Raw genomic sequence first — 19885 nt, 5'->3', positions numbered from 1 at the left:
AACTAAATCAAACGAGGTTCTGTTTTCGGCTCGGCGCACCACCTTTGCTCATACCCACGCTGTCTTTTTCAAGTCATACGTAACAACAATGTGATAAACACTGACGGTGAAAGAGATTTAATGGAGATGTGTTTCTTGCAAATATCTTTAAGTATGAAGAACACTTAAAGCATTTATTATTATTATTATTATTATTATTATTATTATTATTATTGATGTACATGTTGGCAGATTAACCAAAAAGCTAAACTGCCACTGTAATCCATACATCCTTACCTCTGTCAATAGCATCCATCACAGATAAAATTTGACACCACATCCCATTGGTAAGACCCCACCCCCCCACTGCTAAAAGCTGAGCCAGAGGGGCCATTAAAGGAGAACTGAAGGCAATTTTAAAAAAAATCAAAATTCTCATTTTATTAAATATCGGAATGCATTTTTGATCGCTATTTTGTCGCCGCTATAGCAAGTTCTGAGTGTTTGAAATATGCTCTGTAATATATCAGTCCATATGTCAAAGCAATGGCCGTAAACGAGATTCGTTGAGACCTGTGCGAGACATCGTAGGACGGAAGTAAAACGTACAGTGGAAATCAAAGTGACCAACGTTGTCACAAGACGCGCGCGCCCTCTTTCGAATGCTGACGTGATCAAGCCGGAAGTTGTGTTTGTTTTGATAGCAATCAGGAAAGTTTGAAAAAAGTAGGCAGTAATCGTCATTTAAACTCGTTTTTGTGCAATATTTCATTTGGAAAACAGTTTTCAAAATAGCAACACTGACACCTGGCTGACACTTCACGTTTCGAAGTCTCACGCAAGTCTGGTGAAGATCGTGCGGATAAGCGACGCCTGCCGTGGACCAAACAAACTAAATTCAACACGGCTAAAAACCGAATAGGCCGATAAGGATCATGTTTAATTGCAATCAGCTGCCAATACGAGTCACGATATAAGGTTACTAAAACCAAAAACGTAATTGAATAACACGTTAATTAAGAAATAAAGCAAGTTTAAAAATGACTTCAGTTCTCCTTTAAGCGCATTTCCCCCCATATTATCCTTTTACAAGCACAGCGGCCCCAAGTGACTTGTTCTAAAATAACGTTTCTGTCTTGTATCCATAACAAAAGCATCAACATGGCCGCAGCATGAAAATTCTGCCTGAGTAAGAAATTCATCGACTGTGCAGATATAAGTACTTGGTCTAAGTGAAGTCAATAATATATGCTAAAATGCTGCAGGGTATTCTACCGTACTGAACGAAAGACTAGCAGAGATGACACAAGCGTGGGCATATGCAGACGACTTGTTTGTGTATCCACTTCACAAGCCTTTCAATCCCACGTCCTTATCTGGGGAGAAAGTGCTTTTGAACAGCGAACTCAGATTCTCATTCAGAGTGCCAGCTACGGCCTTCCTGAGTTTGGTTTTCTCTCTGTCTCTCACTCTTTAAAAAAAAAAAAAACAGCCTGGCATATGCAGAGCGACTGGATGAGAGTTGGCCCAGAGAAATGGCTGACTAATTCTCTCTCTGACCCTGGAGACTGGAGCCATAACTACCGCTTAGACTCCACTTCTGCCTTTCAGAGCAGAGGAAATAAATCTCTGTCTTATATTACTCTTCAGCAGGCAGTCTGTTTTGGATGCTTTTCTAATTATGCTTTCCGGATGCAAAAGCAATCTAATTGGAGATAGGCGTAAGACTGATGACGGCGTTCTGTCCCAATGAGAGGCAGTGGTTTTATAACCTGCTGTTGTGGTTTTGTTGTAATTGCAGTGTTTTCGGCACAGCCGGTCACAGTGCCATGTTTTGGTCTGATTAATGCTTTGCTGCTTTGCCTCTGGTGTGGGTATTAATTACGTTATTAGAGCGCTTCCTCCTTGATCAGCACCCACTTACTGCTTCTTTCAAGCTGCTCTGTGTCCAGGTTTATCCTTTACTTTGGCTCCTTATTTCATGCCTTTTCAGCTCTTCGTTGATCTTTTTTCCTTCTGGCACATTACCCATTTTCTCTCTCTCTCTTTTTTTTAATCCCTCCCGCCAAAGCCAATGAAGCTCTCTTTCTTTCATTCCTAGTTTGGCGCAGAGGTGTATGATTGCATAAGGGAGTATAAAGTGGAATCTAAATAGATAAAAAGGAGGAACTCGTATCCCAAATACGATGCAGCAGCTAGTGCGAATTGTATTGGTTAATATCCAAAAAGGCACTCCGTGTCAAATTTTGTCGAATGATCATCTTTCTGCAGTCTGTAACAAACAAATAATAATCATCATCAGATGACAAAACCTTTTGCTTTTTCCTTTTCTGTATTATGTAAGAGTGGTTACACAACTTGCCTTCCTAGTTCTCTTTAGGATCAGCTAGCTTGCTATCTAAAATGAGAAGTTATTTTTTACTGGTATCACAAATATTAGCAATACAATTATTTATTTATTTTTTTAAATTCGACACATCATAATTTTCTAATATTCAGTCTCTAACTTGTTTTTCACGTTTGCCCCTAAACTGATTGCTCATGAGAATAAAAAATAAAAATTCTTCTCGTCACTCAGTGTTTTTCAATCTTGGAACATTTTTCAATTACCGAAGCTTCACTGTGATCCTTGCAGCCAATTCCCATAAGATGTAAAATGTGAGCTAGCAGCTGGGGGAAAAAAATCCAACACGTTTAAAAGCCCTGTAAGCGTTTATAACTATCAGGAGGATTCGAGCCACTACATGACATAATAATCCACTTTGAATGTAATTACAAAGACCCACTTCCTGTTTCACAGCAAGTATTCCAGTGTTTTATTCACAGTATTTAATTATTATTATTATTATTATTATTATGTTTTTGTCCTGGAGTTTTGATAGTAGGCAGCTTACCACCCACTGAGATAATTCCACACACATTACACATGAAGATTAGAAAAGATAGAGCTCATGAATGCGTCACAATTCCTTCTTCGTGTACATTAGATATTTTTTAATAGCATTATATAAAAAGAGGCACATGCATTATGATTTGACGCCTTTGATCATTTCCTCAGTAAAATCTGTGGTGCAAATACTTGGAAGGACTGACACTACTTCCTTGGAGGAGCGTGGTATGTGAGCTGTAGGACATTCTGTAGGACAGTGTGAGGCGTTGGACTGAATGCTAATGCTCATGACGCATCACACTCGCTTTAATGCCTTTGAGCCTCACCAGGATAAAGCATTTGATGAAGATAAATTAATCTGGTTATTTTGCTATCATTTAATAAGAATAGGGGGCCAAGCACTTTCTGGCCCCGACCACTCAGTGATGAAAGAAGAAAAGAAACCATTGGGACCATCATATTTTCCAAGGAGACGTATTAAATTTGATGGCAATACTACATCGGGTACACAGCGAGCTGGGCTAGTGGTTAGCGTGTCCGCTTCTCAACTGGAAGATCACGAGTTCTACACGCGGTTGGGTCATACCAAAAGGCCATTATCAAAATGGTACCAACTGGCAAGGCGCCGCAATACAGATGCGAGTAAGGAGTCAAACGCTTGCAGTTCCACTGTAACCCTAGTGATGTAATAGGCAAGGCAAGTTTATTTCTATAGCACATTTCATACACAGTGGCAGTTCAATGTGCTTTACAGAGGTAAAGGCAAAACAGTAAACAATAAAAAATTAAATTACATAAAATAAAGGGGGAAGAAGAGAGAAAAATAAAAATATGAGAATTAAGCAATAGTAGAAATAAAGGAATAAAATGAAGTAAAAGTTCAGTAAAAAACAGCAGAATAAAATGGAATAAAAGTTAAGTAAAATTAAAAACATGTAAAGACTGTAAAAGTTAAGTAAAGTTTAAAACGTAAAGATAATGACATTTATCAGTTAGCAGAAAGCATCTGAGAACAGCTTGGTCTTTAGTCTAGATTTGAAGCGGCCAACAGCAGGAGCATTTTTGATGTCCTCTGGGAGTTGGTTCCATAGCTGTACTGCATAGTAGCTAAAAGCTGCTTCACCACACTTTGTTTTAACAACAGGTTTTACCAGTAAATTTTGCTGCTGCGATCTGGCAGATCTGATTGGGTTAGGCCGCTGCAACATATCAGAGAGGTAATTGGGCCCTGTACCATTTAGAGATTTGTACACCAGCAGCAATGCTTTAAAGTCAATTCTGTAGCTTACTGGAAGCCAGTGAAGGGACCTTAGAATTGGAGTAATGTGCTCTGTTCTTTTTGTTCGTGTGAGAACCCCAGCCGCTGCATTTTGAACCAGCTGAAGTCGTTTGATGGTCTTTTTTGGCAGGCCTGTGAAAAGGCCATTGCAGTAGTCAACCCTACTAGAGATGAAGGCATGTATAAGTTTTTCCAGATCATTTTTTGACATAAGTCCTCTTAGTTTGGAAATGTTTTTAGGTGATAAAATGCCGATTTAGTGATTGATTTCATGTGACTGTCAAAGTTTAGCTCGCTGTCAATGAAAACACCAAGATTTTAACCATATCTTTTGTTTTAATCCCCTTTGTGTCAAGAATAGGGGTAATCCTGAGTCTTTCATCTTTTTTCCCAAATAGAATTACTTCTGTTTTATCTGTGTTCAGCTGAAGAAAATTTTGAAACATCCAGTTGTTGATTTGGTCGATACACCAGTAGAGACATTCAAGGGGGGGCATAATCATTAGGTGATGGAGCAAAGTAAATTTGGGTATCATCTGCATAGCAGTGATACAAAATTGAGTTGTTCTTGATAATTTGTCCAAGTGGGAGCATATAAAGGTTGAATAGTAATGGTCCAAGGATTGACCCCTGGGGGACACCACAGGTCAAGGACATTGATGTTGAGGTACAATTTCCCATGGTAACAAAGAAGCTTCTATCTTTTAAGTATGATTTTAACCAATTGATAACTTTACCAGTCAACCCAACCCAGTGTTCAAGTCGATATAGCAGTATGTTGTGATCAACAGTATCAAAAGCTGCACTGAGGTCCAGTAACACCAGGACCGATGTTTTGCCTGCATCAGTATTAAAATGTATGTCATTTATAACTTTAATCAGCGCTGTTTCAGTGCTGTGATTGGCACGAAATCCTGACTGAAAGTTATCAAAGCAGCTGTTTGATATCAAAAAGGCAGTTAATTGATTGAAGACAATTTTTTCAAGGATTTTCCCGATGAATGGTAGATTTGATATTGGCCTGGAGTTGTTCAATACTGAAGCATTCAGATTATTCTTTTTAAGTAGGGGCTTTACAACGGCTTTTTTCAGGGACACAGGAAAAATGCCAGTCTCTAGGGATGTATTTATGATCTGAAGCACATCTGTAATTATGAGGTTAAGAACAGACTTAAAAAAGTTGGTGGACAGAATGTCCAATTCAGATGTTGAGGAACTGAGATTTTGTACAGTTTTTTTCAAGAGTCTCATAATCAATCAAACAAAATTCTGTGTTGAAATTGTCTGTCTGTGTCACTGGTGATTGCAGCTTTTCAGTTATTTGCAACTGAGATATATTATGAGCAATATTCTGCCGTATTTTATCAATTTTACCTTTGAAGAAGGATGCAAACTCATTGCATTTATTAACTGAGAAGTTCAGGTGCTAATTGTGGTGGGGGATTAGTTAGCTTCTCTACTGTTGAAAATAGCACACGGGTATTGTTCATACTCCTGTTGATGATGTTGGAGAAGAAAGACTGTCTTGCTTTACCAATTTCATAATTATATTTACAAAGCATCTCTTTATGGATTTGATAATGGATGTGAAGTTTAGATTTGCGCCATTTTCTTTCAGTCTTCCTACATTCTCTCTTTAGCAGTTTAACAGCTGGGTATTGCTTCCATGGTGCTTTCTGCTTGTCATTGACTCTTTTGATTTTGAATGGAGCAATATCATCCGTAATTTGGGTCATATTTAAATTAAAAATTTCCAGTAAGTCGTCTACAGAGTCTGACATTTTAGTTGAGATCCGTGAGAGAGCTTGCTCAAAGAGAACACGTGTTGTCGTTTATGACTCTCCTACCTATAGTCGTTGAGCTGTTCTGAATGTGAGGGGACATAGAAACATCAGAGAAGACATAGAAATGATCAGATAAGGCCAGGTCAACAACAGTAGTAGAAACAGTAAGACCCTTTGCAATAACGAGGTCAAGGGTATGACCACGAGAGTGGGTCGGCTCCTGTACATGTTGTACTAGGTTGAAGTTGTCAATAAGTGCAAGTAGTTCTCTGGCATGTGTTTTCAGGATTATCTACATGCAAGTTAAAATCCCCAGATATAATAAGACAGAGCCCTGTGATGACCTGGCGACTTGTCCAGGGTGTACCCCGCCTTTCGCCCGTAGTCAGCTGGGATAGGCTCCAGCTTGCCTGCGACCCTGTAGAACAGGATAAAGCGGCTAGAGATAATGAGATGAGATAATAAGACAGTCAAACTCTAAGCAAATGACTGACAACAGTTCACCAAACTCTTCCAGAAAAATTTTGGCTGAATGTCTTGGAGGCCTGTAAATAGTTAATAGGATGTAAAATCACCAAGTGAGGACTGTTTACATTGAAAAGAGGCTTTCAATATATTTGCGATCCCTCCACCTTTCCCATGTCGGGTAGCACTCATGAAATTAAAATTTGGGGGCGCTGCTTCAATAAGGGTGGTAGCACTCTTTGCTTGATCCAGCAATGTTTCAGTTAGAAGCAAAAAATCAAGATTGTGTTTGCAAATAAGATCATTAATTAAAAATGACTTGTTTGAAAGTGATCTAATGTTCAGAAGAGCTAGCTTTACAGAAAGTCTAGAAGTAATATCCGCTTGGGCACTCTGATGTTGTTTTGAAACAGGAAGGAGACTAGACTGGTTTAGCCCCTGGGTTAAATATGCTCTATGTTCTCTATTTCTTATCAACACAGAAATATCTCTTATAATAGGCGAGAGGCTGAGGGCTACTGAAACGGAGATTGGCACCACCCAATGCGCCTCAAGGGCCTGGTTAGTTCTGGGACAGGAGACTACCTGGGAATACCAGGTTCTGGCACAGGATGAACTTTGAACTACATCCAGCAGTTTTACTAATTCGTGAATTATAGTACATCCTAGTGGCGAATTTAGACAAAACATCTTGGAGTTCTTTCGGACATGATCTTTTACTCAAACCACACTCACAGCCCGCTGTACGTGCTACTACGGAAAAAAATTTGGCAAAACCGCGCTTGAGACTTGCGTGTGTTCAGCGCCATAGAAGGTCGCAGACTGGCCATGGAGAGTTTTGGTCCTACACATGCAAATTCTACGGGTCTTGCGAAAAATCAAGAACACATACACTACGTACAGTACCCAGACTCCTTTTGTACGCCTGAACCAAGTCAGCAGCGTGGCTAGTAGGGGCTTTTTGCGAGGACAGTAAGACGCACAAGTGACGCACGATCATTGTACGAGTGACGTGCCTCAGAAATATTCCATACTTGCTATTTGTGCGGCCCCCGAGACAGAAATACATCTCGCTTTCTACCCCTATGTGTGGCGTGCCTGCAGCACACGCGACACGAGGGGCAAGGCTCTGGGTATATACAACCCCGATTCCAAAAAAGTTGGGACAAAGTGCAAATTGTAAATAAAAACGGAATGCAATGATGTGGAAGTTTCAAAATTCCATGTTTTATTCAGAATAGAACATAAATGACATATCAAATGTTTAAACTGAGAAAATGTATCATTTAAAGAGAAAAATTAGGTGATTTTTAAATTTCATGACAACAACACATCTCAAAAAAGTTGGGACAAGGCGATGTTTACCACTGTGAGACATCCCCTTTTCTCTTTACAACAGTCTGTAAACGTCTGGGGACTGAGGAGACAAGTTGCTCAAGTTTAAGGATAGGAATGTTAACCCATTCTTGTCTAATGTAGGATTCTAGTTGCTCAACTGTCTTAGGTCTTTTTTGTCGTATCTTCCATTTTATGATGCGCCAAATGTTTTCTATGGGTGAAAGATCTGGACTGCAGGCTGGCCAGTTCAGTACCCGGACCCTTCTTCTACGCAGCCATGATGCTGTAATTGATGCAGTATGTGGTTTGGCATTGTCATGTTGGAAAATGCAAGGTCTTCCCTGAAAGAGACGTCATCTGGACGGGAGCATGTGTTGCTCTAGAACCTGGATATACCTTTCAGCATTGATGGTGTCTTTCCAGATGTGTAAGCTGCCCATGCCACACGCACTAATGCAACCCCATACCATCAGAGATGCAGGCTTCTGAACTGAGCGCTGATAACAACTTGGGTCATCCTTCTCCTCTTTAGTTCGAATGACACGGCGTCTCTGATTTCCATAAAGAACTTCACATTTTGATTCGTCTGACCACAGAACAGTTTTCCACTTTGCCACAGTCCATTTTAAATGAGCCTTGGCCCAGAGAAGACGTCTGCGCTTCTGGATCATGTTTAGATACGGCTCCTTCTTTGAACTATAGAGTTTTAGCTGGCGACCGCGGATGGCACGGTGAATTGTGTTCACAGATGATGTTCTCTGGAAATATTCCTGAGCCCATTTTGTGGTTTCCAATACAGAAGCATGCCTGTATGTGATGCAGTGCCGTCTAAGGGCCCGAAGATCACGGGCACCCAGTATGGTTTTCCGGCCTTGACCCTTACGCACAGAGATTCTTCCAGATTCTCTGAATCTTTTGATGATATATGTTCAAACTGTAGATGATGATATGTTCAAACTCTTTGCAATTTTACACTGTCGAACTCCTTTCTGATATTGCTCCACTATTTATCGGCGCAGAATTAGGGGGATTGGTGATCCTCTTCCCATCTTTACTTCTGAGAGCCGCTGCCACTCCAGAGGCAGATTCTACCATAACAGAGGCCAGTTAAGTCCCATCTCCTTAAATTGCTGAATTGATTATTTTGATCATTCTATTAAGATTTTCTAGTAGCATTTGGGGTCTTGGACATTCACAGTAAATTTTAGGACAGTAGTCCTGGTAACTAATTAATAAAAGCCTGACATGACAGACATGCTAAATGCCAATAGAAACACATCGGTTTCTATCATCAAAATCTGACAGACAAACTAACGTCTACCATCATATTCTGACAGACACTCTAGATGACAATAGCAACAAAACTGTTTCTTACATTATTAATCTGACAAATTTAGTAATAATATTAAATACCTCATCACTAGACCCAAATAATAAAATAAAATATTGAAATAAAGATAAAATTTATTTTCAAAATTGAAATATCAACAATAATTGTCAGAACAGTGACGATAGACACGACTGTGTCACTTTTGCGGGGAAATAACACATTGAAATGGCCTGTCAGCTGAAAGGGTCGCAAGTGGCTCTGATTTATCTCAACTTACGATAGTTTTCCTCCAGAAAAATTTAAATATGAATGCACAAATATATTCTCAATGTTTCCATCGTCAAAAATTTCTATCGTCAGGATAGCTGACTGAAAATCTTACCTTGATTTATTTGATGAAATCTAGCTCTCAGAACTCCAAGTCTTGCCCGGAAGTAAATGTCTGCTGTCACAAAAATCATGCGCAGTAGAATTTCCTCTTTGCGTCAGTCAACATGTGCGTGGTGAGGGCTTGAATTTTGCTATCGTCAGGTGCGTTTGACTGACAGACTGACGATAGCATTTTTTAAAAATAACTGTGGGCTTCTCTCGTGAACGAAATAGTTTTTTCGCTGTTAATCTATTTCAACTCTATCTGTTGACACCCAAAAATGATAAAGCCTGCTTCCACACAATAACTACCAAAGATCCATAATGGCTGAGTCTATCGTCAGGTCATCTGACAGAAATTCACTGACGATAGCAACAGGGATAATGAAAGGGATTTTTAAAATGGGAGTTATGTCTGTCAGATATGTCAAAGAAATAGAACTTTATTCTTTAAAAATCTTTTATTGATATACTCAGTGTATTTTTAAATGACGTGCTGTTTTAGAAGACCAAATACCATATTTTCAATCTTGAAAATATTACCTCACTGAAAAAAGGACAAGAAAAATTTCTTATTTTGTGGGCAAGTGGTTAATGGATCCAGTTATGGTAGAATCTGCCAAGATGCTCTTTTTATACCCAGTCATGTTAATGACCTATTGCCAATTGACCTAATGAGTTGCAATTTGATCCTCCAGCTGTTCCTTTTTTGTACCTTTAACTTTTCCAGCCTTTTATTGCCCCTGTCCCAACTTTTTTGAGATGTGTTGCTGTCATGAAATTTCAAATGAGCCAATATTTGGCATGAAATTTCAAAATGTCTCACTTTCGACATTTGATATGTTGTCTATGTTCTATTGTGAATACAATATCAGTTTTTGAGATTTGTAAATTATTGCATTCCGTTTTTATTTACAATTTGTACTTTTGTCCCAACTTTTTTGGAATCGGGGTTGTATATTGAGGAGGAACCAAGGAACCGATCATGTAGCGTGTAGCATTGTAGAAGGGAAGAAGATGGCTGTCGCCATACCGCTGCAACGACTGAGGGAGTTGGACCTTTATAGGCAGATGATAGAAGCTGAGGAGCAGCACGAAGTGATATTGGCTTTGCTAATACAGGAACACCGATGTCAGAACGCGAGGCGGTGGCCTCTGTCCCATCTTTTCCCGGTCACTTCCTCTCTCTTGTCCTCTGCCGAATGCAACCTGTACTTGACAAGTACTTTGCCTGTACTTCTCCCCCAAACTTTCCCCCAGGTTCGGTGCAGCACGGCTGCGAGCTACCAAACCCTGCGACCTGTGCGTGTCCAAAACACTTACTGCGGGTTGAGTGTGTGGCATTACATACAGTAATTGGTCTGAATCGATCGCTCCGCTGCCGAGATGTGTTTTCACTTCCTGTTTTCAATTTGGTTTGCATGTTCTGAACAAACCATCCCACGTATCAAAAACCTGCGAAAGAAGTTTTGTTCGAGTTGGTTTAATAATGCTGTGATGCAAATTTTTTGATGATTGGATAAAACTTTTTAGGAAGAAGGAATAGGTGGGTGAAAAAAACAAAAAACAAAACCATTGTTAACTGAATGTCAAAATTTGCCCTGTTGTTGGTGCTAGAGCACTCGAGGGGCAAACACCAAAATTGCTGTACAGGCAGCCAGTACTATTCTGTCATTGTGTCCGAATATTTTTAAGCGCAAACCAGTCTGTTTTCTAAACTGATGTTTTGTGCTTTCAAGTATCAGAATCGAAAAAGTGTTCATTAAAACATTTGGTTTTTAACGCCTACTGTCAACTCGGACACCTTTCCAAGCCAACAGAAGATGGTTGTGTTTGCAGGCGTTTAGGAAAGAAAATTGGCCTGAGCAGCTTTTCATCTCTGCGAAGTAGCAAACTTTTCTGAGAAAAGCGATTGGGTTAAAAATGTTTAAGGGCGTATTCACACCTACGTTGTTTGGTCCGGACCAAACGAACCAAATTTCCCTTGGTCCGGACCTTTTGGGTTGGTCTGAATACAAACCACCGAACTCTGGTCCGGACCAAACAAGCGGACCGAGACCGAGCTGCAAGGTCGGACTCGGTCCGGACTAAAGGAACTCTGGTGCGGACCTTTTGGAGGTGTGAAAGCAGACCGGACCTAATCCGACAGTTTTGCTTTTTTGTACCTCGGGAGCTTCCGTCGTTTGTCGAGCATTATGGGAAACAGAGTCTTGACACTCCACCGCAAAGTGCAAACACTGTTTCGGTTGTCAAGGGAACCTTACTACAGTCGTTCAGTCATTCAGGCTAGACTACAGAGTACAAAAAATGAGTAGGGGGCAAACGTGGGCCGAGGAAGAAACGCGTACCCTTGTGGATATATGGGCAGATGTCCACATATCTGAGCTTTTGGAGAGAACACACAAAAATGCCGACGTGTTTGCTGTATTCAATGAGAAAATGAAGGAGAAGGGGTTCACGCGCTCCCCAGAACAATGTCGGCTAAAAGTGAAGAAACTCCGTCAGACCTACATTAAAATCAGGGACATTCTTTCAAAAAGTGGCAGTACTAGCGACTTGCGTGAAGAGCCAGAACTGTCACAACATGATGTGCGCTCATCAGCGCTATCCTCCGTGACTACTTTTGAACTTAACGCTTTGTGCACGTGTCGTCTCTGACCAATAGCTGAACGACCTCAGGGCGCGTGGCTTTGTTGACAGATTTTGGTCCGCTTACTAAAATGCACAGTGTGAAAGCGAACCGCACCAAAATGAAAAAATAAAAAAACATTTGGTTCGGACCAAAGCAAGTGAACTATCGAACTATCCTGGTCTGAATACACCCTAAGTGCAGACGTACGTGATGAAGCTTTGTGGATATGTTTGAGTGACGTAAAATAGTTACCAGGATGTTCAGATGTTATTAACGAAGCTGTAGACGAAGCTCACTGTGGGATCAAATGTTGTTTCTGGGAAAAGGGAGCAGATATTTTTAGGACATTATTGCGCCATGCTTTTAGGAGGGTACAGCGGGAAACGGCACTTTTGCTAACTTGCCCTCAGGCTGTGACACTGGCACTTTTTTTTTTTGAGAAAAATGTGTAGCATTCCTCTAAAATGAGAAAGAATGAACTGAATGGCCTGTGCTGGCTGAGAGAAATATCTCTTGTGCTCTCTCTCTCTCTCTCTCTCTCTCTCTCTCTCTCTCTCTCTCTCTCCCTCCGCCCAGACTGTTTAGCCTGCAAGATGAGACACACTTTCTGGCAGCAGAGTGTGAAAGGGGGAGCAGGATAACAGTTTACAGATCACTTGTATTCTCTTTCCAGCATGAAAGTGTAAACACGGGATTTTTTTGAAGTTGTGCTAAAAATGTACCAATTTCCAAATGTCTGCGTGATGTTCATCAGCAGCTCTTATGACATATTTACCCACTATACAGATTGATGATGGAGTTTGCTAACAGATACTCGGCAGTACCCCCCGATGCAGTAAGGACAGATGGAGACACAGAGGAAGGTCCACCGAAATAGCCTCCTGCGTCATACTGATAGTGTGTGTGTGTGTGTGTGTTTGTTTTTGGTTTTAGATGATGGAAGGAGTGTCATGAAAAGCAGGCAGGATTCCAGAGCGAAGGGCAGAGAAAATATGCCCCCTGACAGGGTACTGAAATAGAAATGGTGCCTCTGCAGCCGTCTGTGTACAGGAATCATCCCCTATAACTCTTTAAATGGTAGTATAGTAAAGAAAATGGATGCACGCGAATATCGGCGAGCGAGTGCAGAGGAGAAAGGTGGTGATTGGCCGTGAGCCACCAGTGCACCACCGTTGTCAGTGAATTAGAGGTCAGTCCGAGCAGATCGTTCAGCGCTGTTCCAGAAGGCTGACGCAATGACAAGAGTTCGATAAAATGCACCGTATTTGCTGTGTGAAAGTGATGACTCTGTATCTGAGCACTCCTGTTTGTGTGTCTCCAGATAAATAACCTCAGTCACATTCAGATCCCTGTAATGCTGATGCCTGATGATTTCAAAGCCAACTCTAAGATCAAAGTGGACAATCACCTCTTCAACAAGTACGAGTGGAAATCCAGCGCTTGATAAGTCACGGCCTTTTGGCTCCTTTTAATTCTTGCACTGTATTAATAATTTTTTAAAAATTATTATTATAATGTGAGCAACTGCAAAGTCAGACAGACTGTAAACCAATTATATATCCTATATTAAATGTTGTCTTCTCTTCTTTCCTTTTCTAATCTCTTGTCTGTCCATCACCCTCCCTTTCTTTGTGTTTCTCTTTGACGGTCTCTCTGCTTTCTTTCAATGCTTATCTTTCTTTCTCTTGGTCTCTCTCACTTTCTGTCTCTCTCTCACTTTCTTTCTTGTTCTTTCTTGCTGTTTGTCTCTGTACCTTCTCTCTATCTATCTCTCTTGCACGCTCTCTCTCACTTTCTTTGTGTCTGTCTGTCTCCTTTCTCTTTCTTTTCTATTTCTCTCTGTCTCCTGGTCTTTCTTTCTCCCTCTCTGCTCCTTTCTTTGCCTCTTTCTCCTTATTTTCTTTTCTATTTCCCTCTCCTTTCCTCCCTCCATTCCTCTGTTTCTCTCTGTCTCCTGGTCTTTCTTTCTCCCTCTCTGCTCCTTTCTTTGCCTCTGTCTCTACCTTTCTCTCCCTTTCTCTTTCTTTCTCCTTATTTTCTTTTCTATTTCTCTCTCTTTTCCTCCCTCCATTCCTCTCTGTTTCTCTCTGTCTCCTGGTCTTTCTTTGTCTCTGTCCTTCTTTCTTTCTCTGTCTAATTAATTCATTCTTTCTGTTTCCATATTTCTATCTCTCCCTCTCTTTCTTCTGTCTCCTTTTATCCTTCTCTCATGCTCTCTTTCTCTCTCCCCCATTCTTTTCTTTCCTTAATTTTTCTCCCTTTTCTTTCTCTCTATTGGTCTCTCTCTCTAATTTCCTTTTCTGCATTTCTCTCTTTCTTCCTTTTCTCTTTCTCTCTCCTTTTTTCCTTTAAATTCCTTCTTACATCTCTCTCTCTCTCTCTCTCTCTCTCTCTCTCTCAAAGAGAGAATATGCCAAGCCATTTCAAGTTTAAAGAGTACTGTCCTCTTGTCTTCCGAAATCTGAGGGAGAGGTTTGCCATCGATGATCAGGAATACCAGGTGCCTGAAATAAAAAAAATAAAAAAAAAAATAAAAAGAGAGAGAAAGAAACCCATTATGTAATAATTTTCTCTCATTAAAGCATGACTGTCTTTATAGATTCTACTTGGATGCAGATTTATTATAATGAATTCATTTAATGTCCTCTTGCATCAGCTATGTTCATACTTACATTTCCATCCATCATAAATATTCAAACATTCAAGACACATCAGTCGCACATGAAAATATTTCCATTAGATTTAAATAATAATAAAGTGAATGCAGACAATATCACAAAAACACTGTTAAGCTGTGGTTTGAGCATGTGAGCCCAGATACTACTGCAATAAGAAAGAAAAGGACAGATTAAGCATTCAGGTTTGTGAGATTTGCTAACAAAAGCCAACTGCGATGAAAGGTCTTGATGCCATTAGCAGGTAAAATGTCTGGCTTTGTCCTGGAAGCAAGTCTTCACGCAAGATCATACAAGACCTTCACACACTGTCGCAGTTTAAGACTGTGCAGTTGGTGCTTATTTATTGAGTAAATGTAAGAAATTGGAAGAAGCGAGTGGTGTGGTCAGGCTTTCCTGTGAATTTAAAGTCCACAGCACTGCCCCCCGCCCCACCCCGCCCCGCCCCGAGCTGCTTTTTTTTTTAACAGCAGTGTAAAGGAACATTGCTTATTACACTGTGCACTCATCTTCCAAATCAATACATCCAGCTGGCGTGAATATGAATATTGATCTACAGTTATGTCTAACAGTAGCAGTAAGGAGTACGAAAGAAACATTCAGATGTTATTACATCAGAACAGATTTAGCAATCTGTTATGAAAAATGTTGTAGGCTTGGATTTTTTCCTTCATGCCATCCATTGTTAGGAAGAGTGATGATTTTCTCTATAATCTGAGGCTAGTGCTTGGATGTCAGTGTAATCTGTAACACGCCTGTCATCATGCAGAACTCTCTGACACGAAGCGCGCCGATCCCAAGTGACGCCCAGGGCCGCAGCGGCGCGCGCTTTCACACCTCCTACAACAAGAAGTACGTCATCAAGATTATCACCAGTGAAGACGTGGCTGAGATGCACAACATCCTGAAGAAGTATCATCAGGTAAAAGGACGTCCCATCTCTTTCGCCACTTTCGATTTAAACACGTGGATTTGTCTTATTATCATATTTAAAGGCGCAGTTCTTCTCTTCGGGAAAAAATGTTTGAGAGAGCATTATCGTAATATTGACATGCCGCTCATTTGGTTAGATTTTGTTTCAGCCTTCTGTTCACGTCAACAGATGCTGTTTGTTATGCACACTCTCAGAAATAAAAGTACAGAGCTTTCACATTTTACTGTACCTTTACTGTGGTGTGCTCCGATTACGTACCTTAAGTCATTTTAAAAGGTTTCTATACAAAATGTACGCACAAGAATTAAAAAAAAAAAAAAAACCTGAACATCATTCGGAGACTGTGAGTGCGAATCCTAGCGATGCCGCAGGCGTCCATGGTCAGGAATTCAAGAGAATGAAATTGCCCATGCTGTCTGAGTGGGAGGGGAGTACTCTTTCTTCCTTTGGAATCACAGTAATGCTAGCCAATCACTGGTGAGCTTATGTATGTAGAAGAGGGCGGATAGCACTTCCCTCCAACTGTGTTGTTTGAAAAGATGCAGTTTTGTAGCTGTGTGTGTCTCGGAGAAAGTATCCTTGAAGTTCACCTTCAACCTTCCTGTTAGTGGGTCACGTTTGTTTTAGAACAATTTTTACAGTAGAACTCCTTTCCTTTTACAACAGTTTGTTTTACAATAAAACATTTCTTTGACGTCTTTTTTAAACTAGTGTTAAGAGATTAAAGTGACGCAGGTCGATGTGCTGGTTCAGGAATTATTTGATCCACTCCCCTTTCTGAATTGTTTGAGCCGGTACCCATCGCCATTAGCCTGGGAAATCCCATGCTGCTTTGCACAATCGTTCCGATCTGAAAAGACAGCATGGAAACTATGGTCTAAAGGCTCGCCTGAGTTAGGGAGCCAATCAGAGAGTGGGGAGGGGTGGAAAGACGGTGACACGTACTACTCGACAAACGGAAGCTCGTAGTTTATTTGGGACTGTTTACGGATCACATTTAACATGGCGGCGAGCGATACGAACCAAACTTTCGATCAAGCTTTAGACACTGTTCTGAATAGTTTAGAGCAAAAGTTTGTTTTAAAAAAAGAACAGCGTTTGGCGTTACAGTCTTTCTTCGCCTCTTCGTCTTCTTCGTCGCTCTAACTACGTCACCGGGTACAACTGCCATGATTGGCCATGGGCTACGTATACGCCAAATGATAGACATTCGCAACGTCCAATAAACGGCCGTTGACAATCGTAAACCACACCTCCCCTACGAGAAATTCAGTAGGCGGATTCCAGACCATATTTCACTTGTGATATGGTCTGGTGTTAACCAGACTACATCGCCATAGCTGGTATGCATCAATTCATTTGATTTCCTAATGCAGGACGTCCTAACCACGTCTTGGTCTGTTTGCAAACCGTTCGCTCAGCAACCAGTTCGGAAAAGTCGCGTGAGGTCATGCGTGGGTCAGAGGTCGCGACCGTGGAGCCACAGCAAGCATTCCGGATCGAACAAAGACTCCTAAATCGAGACAAAAAACACGATGATTTTAAGGAAGTATTTGACATTGTTAGAGGCAAAACACGCCACGGCAGACAAGCCGAGTAAATATTGCTGGCTCTCGAGCGCTCACTTCTGTGTCGGAGGCCACCGGTTCCGCCACATTTGTTGCAACCTCGCTCATTATAATATTATAATGAGGATAAACTTCGGCCGTTTCCGTACCCAAGTGTAAACATTAGCACGCAGTGTTTTTCCAGCTCGTTCTCCTGCACAGGCATGAGGCAGCGGGCAATACAGCGTGTGATTCAAGTATCTAGGGGTTATTCAAGCTCCACAGGGTACTATTCATCTTTTTAATACATCAACCTGGGTCACTTTAAAAAGGCATTTATAGTTCTAACTGATTTATAATCCTAATTAGAAAGTCAGATAGCTTATCCCTTCTTTCTGTAATATGTTGTCACTCCCCTCTGCGCTGCCTATCACTCCTCTGATTTGTGTTGAGTGAATAAGTACAGTAGTAGACTGACTGTGTTCATTTGAAATAATGTAAAAAATAAGTCCTTTTCTATGCCTAGCTAGCTTGAAGATGTTTACAATGTGATATCATATTCCAACATGATCTCACTACAAATACTTGTCACGTAATGTTAGCCTACTTTATTGAGAGTGTATCTGAAGGCATCACTCGCACTTTTTTTTTTGGAAATTAAAAAAAAGTCGTACATCCTCCTTTTTTTTTTTTTGCCACTTGGGGAGTTCTGACATTGCTAACTATCGTTTGAACTGAATCGTTTTTGAGAGCGAAGTGGACGGGAATGTTTCTGCATGGTCCTAGTGCCTTCACCTCTACTGTTCTTGAGCAGGCGCTCTTTTTGCATGGTCCTAGCGCCTGCATTCCTGTTTTTGTTTTTTTGGTGTGTGTGTGTGTGTGTGTTACAGTACATCCCCTTGATGAAACCACTGCAGAAACATGGGAAAGTATATATATGTTTTTTACCAGCTGGGAGGTCCGTATCGTGAAATACTGTGACCGAGGTCTTGAAAGTACTCAGTATTCAAGGCCGAGGTCACGGTATTTCACCATACGGGCCGACCTTAAGCTGGTAAATAATATATTTACTTTTTTCTTTACCAAATTCTAACAGAAAACGAGAGCGCCCGAAAGGGAAAACCGAGCCGAGCCGCCATTTTGAATCCTCATTCACGGCTGTAATGCAAATTGCTTTCTCCTCGGTATACAAGTGCACTTCCATGGCAGGGGAAAAAAAAACTACATTTTGCCGCCTATGTAGTCCCCTATTTATACAAATAGGAGTCATTCAGGATTCAGCCATGTTTTTGCTCGGCGTTAACAAGTTAGAGGTTTTTTAGCTTTCTCCTGAAATGTTTTCTTTTATTTTGTCTTCCTAAGGGTAGTAAAACTTGCTTTCACTGTGAACACTGTCGTTATCGCTATCCATGCTGTAAAATTAATGCTATTTTGAATCCTCATTCATGGCTGTAATGCAAATTGCTTCCTCCTCGGTATACAAGTGCACTTCCATGGCAGGAAAAAAACTACATTTTGCCGCCTATGTAGTCCCCTATTTATACAAATAGGAGTCATTCAGGATTCAGCCATGTTTTTGCTCGGCGTTAGCAACAGTTACAGGTTTTTAGCTTTCTCCTGAAATGTTTTCTTTTATTTCTTCTTCCTCAGGGGAGTAAAACTCACTTTCGCTGTGAACACTGTCGTTATCGCCATCCATGCTGTAAAATTAATGCTATTCTCCTGAGAAATACGAAAATAAATGTTGACAAAAATTGCTACCATGTTTGTTGTTGTTGTGAACAAGCGAGTCACCAGAGGTCCACAATCGGGGTCCGTAACTGGGGTCCGTATCGTAGGATACGGATCCGCTCGCCAGCCAATCAGAGCGCAGGATTTGAATAGAAACCAGACCGCGAAAAAAATAAAGTGTGTTATTTCTGTGATTGACATCTCTGTAAAAAATATATAAAATGTACCATAAGGTTAAAGCTCTCTTACATAGACGCAGCACAGGTTTTTTTTTTAAATGAGCTGTGTAGATTTAGTGCCTGCTTAATTGTTTAATGGAATAAAGCTCGTTTAAGTGTTTAATAAAAGGTAACGCATAAAGCATGCAAAGTTTTATGGTTCATTGATCTTGCAGTTTTCCAGAGCTTAAAAAAAGAGCGCCGGCATTAAATATTGTCATTTCCAATAATCTGAAAGCTTCCAGCTTTTCAGAGTGTAAGAGAAGTGTGTAAGAGCTACAATTGGAACAAGGCTGTCATTGTGAAGCAGCTGAGTCACCCTTACAGTGAACTCTGGTGAGCTGGAGCCTCGTTTGTATGGTTTTTTTTTTTTCTCCCCTCTGTTTGCAGTATATAGTGGAATGTCATGGCAACACACTGCTGCCTCAGTTCCTGGGCATGTACCGCCTCACGGTGGACGGAGACGAGACGTACATGATTGTCACGCGTAACGTGTTCAGCCCCCGTCTGCCCGTGCACAAAAAATACGACCTGAAGGTAAGCGCTCAAGGCTTAGTGTCAAGGATTAGATGATACATTTATACATAATAACAGCCAGGTGTGTAATACGTGATAGATAAATTAACGATAAACACTGTTTTTAATGTTTCTCAGGGATCCACAGTGTCCAGAGAGGCGAGCGACAAAGAAAAGGTCAAATCATTTTCATTCCAT

General features: G+C 40.8%; 1 protein-coding gene across 2 annotated transcripts in view; it reads left to right on the top strand.

Annotated features, from left to right (window-relative positions):
* pip4k2ab (phosphatidylinositol-5-phosphate 4-kinase, type II, alpha b) overlaps positions 1 to 19885 on the top strand; it is a 48192-nt gene that overhangs the window by 11758 nt on the left and 16549 nt on the right. For both annotated transcript variants that reach the window (XM_060905234.1, XM_060905233.1), the window contains exons 2-6: positions 13388 to 13485; positions 14470 to 14566; positions 15511 to 15663; positions 19562 to 19708; positions 19826 to 19864. In XM_060905234.1, coding sequence (XP_060761217.1) covers positions 13388 to 13485; positions 14470 to 14566; positions 15511 to 15663; positions 19562 to 19708; positions 19826 to 19864 — 534 coding nt within the window. The remainder of the gene's footprint in view (positions 1 to 13387; positions 13486 to 14469; positions 14567 to 15510; positions 15664 to 19561; positions 19709 to 19825; positions 19865 to 19885) is intronic.

Source organism: Neoarius graeffei, chromosome 23 (genome assembly GCF_027579695.1).
Source record: "Neoarius graeffei isolate fNeoGra1 chromosome 23, fNeoGra1.pri, whole genome shotgun sequence".
Classification (NCBI taxonomy): domain Eukaryota; kingdom Metazoa; phylum Chordata; class Actinopteri; order Siluriformes; family Ariidae; genus Neoarius; species Neoarius graeffei.
This window is presented reverse-complemented; position numbering and strand designations above follow the sequence as displayed.